Below are 10,718 nucleotides of genomic sequence, written 5' to 3'. Positions count from 1 at the left end.
ATATATATATATATATATATATGCATATACATGTGCGTATGTGTGTTTGTATGTATGTGTGTGCCATGCAATATGTATGCGGTTGCTGATGTAATCTGTGTGATCAGTGATATATATATACGTATCTATACTTTCTGTCTTGGCCTTCAGATGTACCATCAGCCCATAGCTGTCACCTCTGGTGAGGTGAGCCAACCCAACACAGCAGCCACCCTCTCCAACTACCTCCACGACACACTTCGTACCCAGCAGCGACCCAATGAACCCGAATGGAGTGAAGCATGGCAGAGAGCTGGAGGTGGGGCAGTGGCCAGCAAGGTGACCTTACTATATATATTTATACATATTAACTAGACTGATGATGATGATGTTGACGATGATGATAACGATGATGATGAAGATGATGGTGATGATGGTGTTGGTGGTGGTGATGATGATATTGGTGATGAAGAGAATGATAATTTAGGAGCAAGAGGGGAAGAAAATGGACGGGAGGCAGCAAGTAAAAAGGCAAAGAAAAGGATGGAAAATCTATTTACAAAAATATTCAGTTTACTTGTAACAAGTCTTAATTGAATCCCGTTACACAGACAAGCCCTTCATCGTTGTGATATCCCCACTGCACACGCACACACACATCTCTTCAGTCTCTTGACCAACATCATTGTTCGACTACATTTAACCCCTAACTCCATACCCATTACTGCTTTACAACCCATTAATCATAGTCTCATGGTCCACATCTGATTAGCCCTCAACAATACAAGAAATTGAACCCTTAACTCAAGATATAACAGATTCAGAACAGTTGCCACTTGCCATTCCATCCAATGCCCTAATGTTCTACCCCCAACTAGCAGCTGCTAGGGGACAAGTTAACATGTTTATTATGTTGGTCGCTGACATAAACCCAAGGCCCTCACCCATTTGTTGTATTGATGGTTGACATAAAGCCAAAACCACAAATACTGCAGGAGAGAGAGAGAGAGAGCAGTTGTTTAGGGCTGACTTCCACTTCCTGACTCATAAATTTCCTTCGTTAACCCAGGAAGGACAAAGAGTAAAGTTGATCTCTGCAAGATTTGTAATCAGAAAGTAAAAATCCCAGACTACAAGGTTATGCTGTTTAAAAGCCAGACCAGCATTCTGGTTTCAATCCCCAACACAGATTTTCTCTATAGCTGTGATTTCCAACTTTTATCTCTCTACAACTTGGTCCATGTTTAACCCTTTAGCATTTCAACTGTCCATATCTGGCCCAAATATTCTACACATTTTATGTTGAAACTGGTCAGATCTGGCCTCTCCCAATGTCCTTTTAAAAAATAAACAAGCCCATCATTGAAATCTCAGAGCCATGAAATAATACAGGGTTAATCCAAATCAATGGGATTAAGTAAGGATTACATTTGACAGAGTAATCTGAACGCTAATGGGTTCAGCTGTTTCACAACAATATTGGCAGCTAAAAATGTTTTTTTTTTTAATTATAAACATTATTTTGAAACACAGATGGGTGCATGTACTGCACTTTTCTGCTAAGAAATACACATGCAGCAATGCACCTGGCACATTGTGACTTGACCCTCACATAGCTGCAGCTGGCCCTCCAGATAGATTTTCACTGTTATTGTCCCAGACCAAAAACATCACCTGGAAATATATATATATATATATATATATATATATATATATATATATATATATGGCAGCAGTGTGTGTTACAGTACACTGGCTGAAAACATTTGCTCCAAAGAAAAGCATTAATGTCACATAATCTCATCATTCTTGCTAGCAAATGTCTAGCATGTGTCATCTCTAGGATGGCTGTGTTAACACAACCAGGAGAAACAGCTGAAACCACTCATTTGCAATGTCTTCTGAGGTCCTGGAGGAGGGGGGGGGGGAAATTAACAGGTGTTATTGTTGAGATGACAGAGTGTGTGTGTGTGTGTGTGTGTCTGTGCTTACTCGTGTATCCAAAGACGCAGTCTTTGGTTGCATTATAGTAATAATAGTCACATAATATTTTCCAGTACTGGAATCTCTCTCATGAGTTACATGTTTTGCAGAAGAAATCTTTTGCTTCACTAAACACACACACACACACACACATACTATATAATGTGTGCTCATATACATACGTGTGCATACATATATATTCACACACATATACATGGATAAATAGACAGAAAGATAAATATGTGTGCACACACACACACACACACACACACATGACCCTCAAGAGAGTTACGTCTCACCTCAAACCACTCCTCCCCGCCACCCTCTGGAAAGGGGGAGGGGGGATATTTACCAAAATATGTTCCAAAGAGTTTATTTCTGCACCCCCACCCCCAGCAACCCATCTACGCCTCTTACTCTTCCCCTTTGTGTTCCCCACTTCATCTCTTTCTCTCTCTCTCTCCTTCCCCTCTGCCTCCCACACAAACGTCCCTCTTGCTTCTCCTTAAACTACCACCACCACCATCAGCATCATCATTGTCATCAGCTTGTAAACACTGCATACCACAACCACCACTGCTACCCCCACCAAGGCCACCACCATCACCAGACGACCCCGGCTTTCTAGACACCTGCCATGAAAATTAGAAATCACCACCACCACCAGCAGCAGCAATAAATCAGATTTTGAACTTTGTGAAAGGAACAACACTTGTGAGGCACAAAAGAGAGAGTGTGTCTCTTTTGATGATGATGATGATGATGATGAAAGTGACAAAAATGATTATGATGATGGTGGTGGTGATGAAGCCTGGAGATAGGCAAAGAGAGATGGAGAAGAGATAGAAAGACAGAGAAAAAGAATGATAGAGAAAAAGAGAGGAAGGTATAGAAGGAGAGAGAGAGAGAGAGAGAGAGAGAGAGAGAGAAAGAGAGAAATATTGAGTGATAGGCAGAAGGAGAGAAAGAAAGAGAGAGATTGAATGATAAAGGAAGAGAGAGAGAGAGAGTGCATATGTACTTGTATGTTAATGTGTGTGTGCGTGTGTATGTGTGTGATAGAGGCAGGGGTGTTGGTGTGTTGAGGTTTAGGGTTGGAGCAGGTTATTCATGGCGCTGATAAATAGCTGCATTTCTTGAAAAATAATTTCCCCAGTTGCAATAAACACGACCATTTTCTCACACGCTTTCCTTGAGAGTTTCTATTAAAAATGAATCTTTAAATAACATTTCACATTATCTCTTCTGATCAATGGTCGTCGTCGCCGCTGCTGAAGAGTGTGGCAGCAATTACAGAATTTACTGGAACTATAACCAAATTCCCTTCATGTCTTTAACACACACACACACACCAACCCCATCACATTTTATCGTCATCCTTCTCTCTCTCTCTCTCTCTTTCTTGCTTTTCCTCTCTTTTCTCTTTCTTAAAACTCTTGAGATTCACCTGGCTTCCACCACCACCACTACTAACAACAACAGTAACAACAACATCTTCACCTGCTCTTTAACACTTTGACCTTCATCACCATCAGATTCTGTACAAAACTTGATATATTTCATGGTATTAAGGTGTTTGAATATTTCCAAATATGGAATATAATTCCCTGTGTTTTGCTCAAGAAACTCCACAACTTGCTAACTATTCTCTCCTTTTTCGTTTCATCCCCCCCTCCACCACCCCTCACTCTCAATCCTGCAGACCTTCCACTCCATGCTTCTCCTCCCCCACCTCCTGTCCTCCTTCACCCTCCTTTCCCCTCTGTCTCTTTGAATTTTTGTCCGTTCCCCCACACCTGCAGATGTTTGCCACAGTAATAAACACGTTACTATAACAACCACCACCCCATTGTCGTCCACTCTAACTCGTTTTGAGTTTTTTAATAAAACTTACAAATTCCCACATTCTTTCCCATTCAGTGGGATTCCATGTTAACCACTCTTTGACTGTTCCAATTAAACTCTTGTCTTCAATGTGCTGTTTAACCCGTTAGCATTTAAACCGGTCATATCCAGCTCAAATATTCCGCTTTCATGTTAAAACTGCCAAGATCCTGCTTCTCACACCTTCCCTACAATGTCATTCCAAAAGTAAATGATCACCTTATCGAAATCTCAAAGCTATCAGATAATCCATGATTAACTGAAAACCATATTAATAAATAAATCTAGCATTTTACAGAGGAATTTGAATGCTAAACAGTTAATCCACTTCAGTTTTTGCTGCAATCCATGATTGATTCATGAGTTTAGTTGATGTTAGTGCTTAACCTTTTAGCTTCCAGATTCTTCTGTCAAATGTAATATTTGTTTATTCACATTGTTTTGACTTAATCGTGCATTTTCTTGCAGATTCAAAGTTTTGATGATGTGATTGTTTATTTTTAGAATATTGTAAAGTAGATGGGAGAGGCTGGTCAGTCAGAACATAAAACAGGTGAAATATTTTGGCTGAATATGGCCAGATTAAATGCTTAAGGATTAACATATTTAGGGAATATTCTTTGAATATTCCTTTGTCTTTGCTGTGTCAGGAGATTATATTATTTGGTGTTTAACAAGTTTATATATATATATATATATATATATATATATATATATAAGCACACATATTCCTACATTTGTTGCCCATATCCTCTGCACAGATCTGAATTTTTTTTTAAATTTTTTTATTTCCAGGATTTTGTTCATTCCTGAGATGTCAACTGTGCTGCCACCTGGTGAGAGAAATCAATAACAGTAGCGACATCAACAAGAAGAAAACCCACTACAGCAACAACAACAACAGCAGCAGTAACAACAACAACATAAACCACACTGGCCAGATGTGATCTAACTAAATTCAGTTGATTGCGGACAGAGTTGAGTCAGACATTATTGCTGTGTCACGAGACATAAAACAAGGCACACACACACACACATGCACAGACACAGCCACACGCATGCACACACATAAACAGACACACACACATAGTACACACCCACTCACTCACTCACTCACACACACACACACAATTAAATATCAATTACAACAACAACATCAACAATAACTATACATAAAAAGCTATTTTCAAAGTTTTGCAGTGAAGTTGATATTTCATTGTTGAGTTGAAAAACTTGTCTAAGCCGACGTTGGATTGGAAGGTTGTAAAAAAACTGTCATATATTGTTCAAGCTTAGTACAGAATATTGTGACACACAGACATGCAATGTGACAAACAATCTCATGTTAGTGGAAAAACTCATCTAAGCTTTGAACAATACCTTCTTATGTTTTGCCAGTGGAACAACCAGCTTCAGCTTGAGATTGAACCTTGTAACATAATATTCCACATCAGTGGAAGAACTTGTTTAAGCTTGGAACAAACTTGTAAAAAAAAAATTCCCCTGTTAATGGAAAAACTTGTTTTAAGCTTGGAACTGTATAGACCCATATATGCTGAAGAACATGTCTAAGCCCAGAACTGTATTATAATGTATACAGGGCCCTGACAGTTGAAGAACCTTGTCTAAACCATGACTGTACCATAATGTATATAGTCCCATTTCAGTCGAAGAACTTGTCTAAGGCCAGGCTTGTATCATAATGTATACAGGGCCTTGTCAGTTGAAAAACTTGAAATTACATATCAATGTCCATGTTTTTAATTTGTGAAAATAAAGGTGTGTGTTTCTTTAATTATATTGTCAAAGTCATTTCAGGTGACCAATGAGGTCACTGCTGTGGAAGGAGCTTGAAACTGGGAACCAGGGAGAATGAAATTGATAAATTCCTGGACCTAGAGAGTAATTAGACAGGCTGTGACTTTAGTATTAAGTCTCTCTATCCAAATGGGTTGCTATATAAGTGTGCAGGTCAATGTTTGTGTGTGTATATATACATACATACATCAATGAAGATGATGTGACTGCTATTTCTAACAGACTGAACGACCACATAGAGGAAGCATGTATGTGATATGAAGAAATCTATGATTCTGCATTAGTAGAAGAAGACAGTGAATCATGGTTTATGAGAAGAGGCTTCAGAGTAGAAAATGGTGGCAGAACAGAGTCTGTGAGAAGATCTAGGAGAGAGAGAGAGAGAGAGAGAGAGAGGGGGGGAGGGAGCAAGAGAGAGGTGTGAGTATGTGTAGAGCAGTGAAACATGGATGATGCTTTAAGAGGAGGTGGTGGGGTGTCAGAAGAGGATCTAATAAAGTTGGACAAGATTTATGGAATGGTTCATATGAAATTGAAACAATTTGCTAGACATAAGTATGCTGGTATACTCACACACACAAACATTTACACACACACACAAATACATACTTGCTGTGGCATATACGCACGCACATATACATACACACACCATGCATATATAATGTATTGCTAATATTACTAATAAATGTTTACTCTTGTTATTTAACACTGTCCCGAGTCCCATATTTAAGTTCCGAGCTAATAACTAGCCTCTGGAATATAATATGATACAGTACGTGCATAAACATAAATGCACACACTCACCCATACATACATGCAGCCCCCCCACACACACACGTACACAGAGGAGTGGATGCAGCTCCATGCTGTGGCCACATTAGACAAAGGTTGGCCACCGCAGTAACAGAGCAGAAACAGCATGGAAAACTAAGTAGGGAAAGAGTGTAGCTACTAATTTAAAGGGCAGAACTTGTCAGAGTCACATTGGGAAAAGTATCTGTGGAATACTCAACCACTAAAGTAAAATTTGAGTTTGTCAATAGTTCCGTCTTTACAGTGAGAACTATCATTTGCAGAGACTGAGACGTGTGTGTATGTGTGTGTGTGGGGTGGTAGGGTGGCAAGTGTCTTGTACTATAGCCTTGGGCAGATCAAAGGTTTGTGAGTGGAATTGGAAGATGGAAACTGAAAGAAGCCACCATATATATATACACACACACACATATCAGTAGGTAGATTTTGATATTTGCATTTATATGTATAGAAACATACACATGTACACACACACACACATATATATATATATATATATATATAGCAGTATATTTGTATATACATGCATATATATCTCTACATATGTATGTCTGAATATATATGTATTTATACTTATGAGATAAAATCTGTCTACACATACACACACACATATATATGCATATATTTATATATAAGTATATATATATATTTACACACACACATATTATATGTATATATGTATGTATTTATATACACATGTTTGTATGAATATGTGTATATATATATACACATATATACATACAGACCATATAAATATGTGTGTGTATGTATGTGTGTATATGTATGTAGATAGATAGATAGATAGATAGAGATAGACAGACAGACAGACAGACAGACAGACAGACAGACAGATAGATAGATAGATAGATAGATAAATAAATAGATAGATAGATAGAGATAGACAGACAGAGAGATAGACAGAGAGATAGAGAGAGAGATAGACAGACAGACAGGCAGACAGATAGGTTTACTGGAATATAGTATAGTATTCTTCACATGATGTATACACAACCATCACAAACATATACTTGTAACTATATACATATATATATACACATAAGCATACATATAAATGTCGATATACTTCTATGCATCCACTCATACACTGTTGCTAAGCTGATTAGAACACAGATCCAATTTGTACTTACATGCTTTATTGTGCATCATAGGCAGGGTGTGCATGTGTGCATGTGTGTAAATGTGTATGCATGTCTGTATGTGTCTGAGTATTAATTTGTCTTCTCTCTCTGTCTATCTTTCTATTTATCTCTCTATCCACCTATTTACTTCAATATTTTGTACTAACACACACTCACACACATATACATGCAATACATATATATACATATATACACAAACATATATATATATATCTGTGTGTGTGTATATATATATATAGATATATATATATATATATATATATGCATATGTATGTATATAGATTTTTATGTGTGTGTCTGTATCTTTAACTAGCTGTCTACTTATCTACCAATCTACCTCTCCATCTGTCTACCTGTCTATCAAACCTACATCAAGTATTGCTCAGAACACAAACTTTATCTTCTTCATTTAAGCTTTATCTCCTGTACAACATGATGTATTCTAGATATATCACTCTGTGTGTGTGTGTGTGTGTGTGTGTGTGTGTGTGTGTGTGTGTGTGTGTGTGTGTGTGTGTGTGTGTGTGTGTGTGTGTGTGTGTGTGTGTGTGTGTGTGCATGTATAGTTATGCTTAGGTATATATTTATATATGTATATGTTCTTGGGTGTATTTGTATATCTATGTTTTTATAAAAATGATTGAGTTTACATGTATATACATATATGCATATATATTTGGCAACTTGACGACCTTCTGTGTTTTCCATTTGTGCTTATATTATGTGCTTTTTTTAACCTATACATATATGAATATATATATACATCTACATATACATATATATAAATACATATATATACATATATATACATACATATATATATACATATATATACATACATACATATATACATACATATATACATACATACATATATACATACATATACATACATACATATATACATACATATACATACATACATATATACATACATATATATATACATACATACATATATATATACATACATATATATATACATACATACATATATATATACATACATACATATATATATATATATATATACATACATATATATATATACATACATATATATGTGTGTCTGTATATATATATATATAGATATAGATATATATGGAGACAGTGAGAGACTTCCTATAATCATCATCATCATCCTCAGTTTTATGTCCTCTTCCTCCTCTGTCATGGCTTAGATGCTTTGACAAGATCCAACAGACTGGAGAGCCAAATCTTGCTCCAGTATGGTTTCTACAGATCGATGTCCTTTCCTTATGTCAACCACTTTACAGAGGGTACTGGGTACTTTTCACATGGCAGTCAACACCAGTGATGTTACATAAAGTAACAGGGCAGCTGGAAGGGTGCCAGAAACAGAGGTGACTGTGTGTGTATGTATGTGTGTGTGTGTGTGTGTGTGTGTGCATGTATGATAGTGTTATACATGTGTGTATATAGGACAGTACCATACACGTACACCACACATATCTGTGTGTCTATATTTTCTCTTCCATCTAGGAGTTGAAGAGTTGAGTTAGACCAGCCATCTTCTTGATGACATTTTAAAGTAAAGATTTAAAAAAGACAACTTTCTGCCATTCTTCGTATCCCCTAACCCTAACCCATTCATCTTTTAAATTTTAAAAACATCTTGAAGATTTTTATAGTCCCATATCTTCTGATCATTTGTTGTGTGTGATTTAAGGAGTTGTGTTCTTTCTCCAAGAATCCAAGTCCAGATATTCTTTGATTCATTCTCTTTGGCACATTTGCTTTCATTCCAGTAATAATCCTTTCATCTATTGGCACAAGGCCTGGAATTCTTAGAGAGAGGTTTAGGTGATTACCTCAACCCCTGATACTTCCTTTATTGACCCTAAAAGGATGAAAGGCAAAGTCAACCACAATGGGATTTGAACACAGAACATAAAGGAAGATAGAATACCACCAGGCATTTTGTCTTGTGTGTTATGATTCTGGCATCTAATCACATTTTTCCTTTCTTTTCAGAAATATTTAAATATAAAACTAAAAGTTTATTTTCACGAATGGATTTACAAACTTCTTCCTGATTATCTTTGTCCTGTAACTTTTGACTACATCGAGGTCAAATGGACAGCTGATACCCACAACACATCAGGTTCTTATTTTGAGATCCCAAACAACAATATCATGTCCATTCATAAATTTTAATAGCTGTTTTTATTCTCCAGTTCCACAAATATTTTTTTGAGCCCTCAATTTTCAAGAGTTTGTCTTTATTATTAGTTGTCCTGGTTACCAAATCACACATCACACAGGGACATTTTGGACATAATGTAGCTAATAATGACTTCAGTTTTGGCCCCACAGACCCTACATCCTTATGTTTATAGCTGGATGATGAGTTTGCCACTTGACCAGGAGGGAACATGGTGGGGCTTTCTCGGTGTCGAAATATGTAGGGTCTGAGTTCATCTTAAAAGTGTGATGTGTCCTGCTTGTCAACAACACTGTACCACCTGAATTTGTTACAATAAGATGTATCCCTAAGCACCACAAGAGACACAAATATCACCAGATGTCTCTGGATAATACCAGATACTTACAGATACCACCATAAGTAATCATACACCACTAACCATCAAGAAAGGTACGACCACACATCTCTCGATATACCAACATACATTAGCAGACATTAACCCACTTCTTGCCCCCATACATTACCACACACCCATCCACCCAGCAATGTACTCAGCCAGCCACCCGTCCACCCCATCCAGCAACCAAGCTAGCCGCCCACTACTGTCTGCCCTATACCCCTGGATATGAAACTTTGACCAGTCAAGAATTACATCATCATCTTTAACGAATCATGTCACGTTTTTATAAATCTTTTCTCTAACTTTTCTCTTTTGTTTCGGTTTGTATTATGCATACATACGTATATACACACACACATATACATATACTCATACACATACGTATACTCATACACATGTACAAATATATATTTATATATAATCATACATACACATCTTAAAATACATATATGTAGATATATATATATATATATATATATATATATATATATATATATATATATATATATATATA

The 10,718-nt window shown here is 36.7% G+C and overlaps 1 protein-coding gene and 1 long non-coding RNA gene across 5 annotated transcripts in view; one reads left to right on the top strand and one right to left on the bottom strand.

Moving 5' to 3' along the window:
• LOC106873244 (protocadherin gamma-A11) overlaps positions 1-5,641 on the top strand; it is a 64,633-nt gene extending 58,992 nt beyond the window's left edge. For 3 of the 4 annotated variants that reach the window (XM_014920525.2, XM_014920523.2, XM_014920524.2), the window contains 2 exons: positions 151-318; positions 4,642-5,641. In XM_014920525.2, the coding sequence (XP_014776011.1) occupies positions 151-318; positions 4,642-4,659 (186 nt within the window). In that variant the 3' untranslated portion in view covers positions 4,660-5,641. The remainder of the gene's footprint in view (positions 1-150; positions 319-4,641) is intronic. The other variant, XM_014920526.2, reaches the window with a different exon arrangement.
• LOC128249409 (uncharacterized) overlaps positions 1-10,718 on the bottom strand; it is a 63,727-nt gene that overhangs the window by 23,269 nt on the left and 29,740 nt on the right. The gene's annotated exons all lie outside the window — the stretch shown is intronic.

This window comes from Octopus bimaculoides, chromosome 14, assembly GCF_001194135.2.
Source record: "Octopus bimaculoides isolate UCB-OBI-ISO-001 chromosome 14, ASM119413v2, whole genome shotgun sequence".
NCBI classification, from domain to species: domain Eukaryota; kingdom Metazoa; phylum Mollusca; class Cephalopoda; order Octopoda; family Octopodidae; genus Octopus; species Octopus bimaculoides.
Note: the sequence above shows the minus strand (reverse complement) of the source record. Positions and strands in the feature narration are given on the sequence as shown.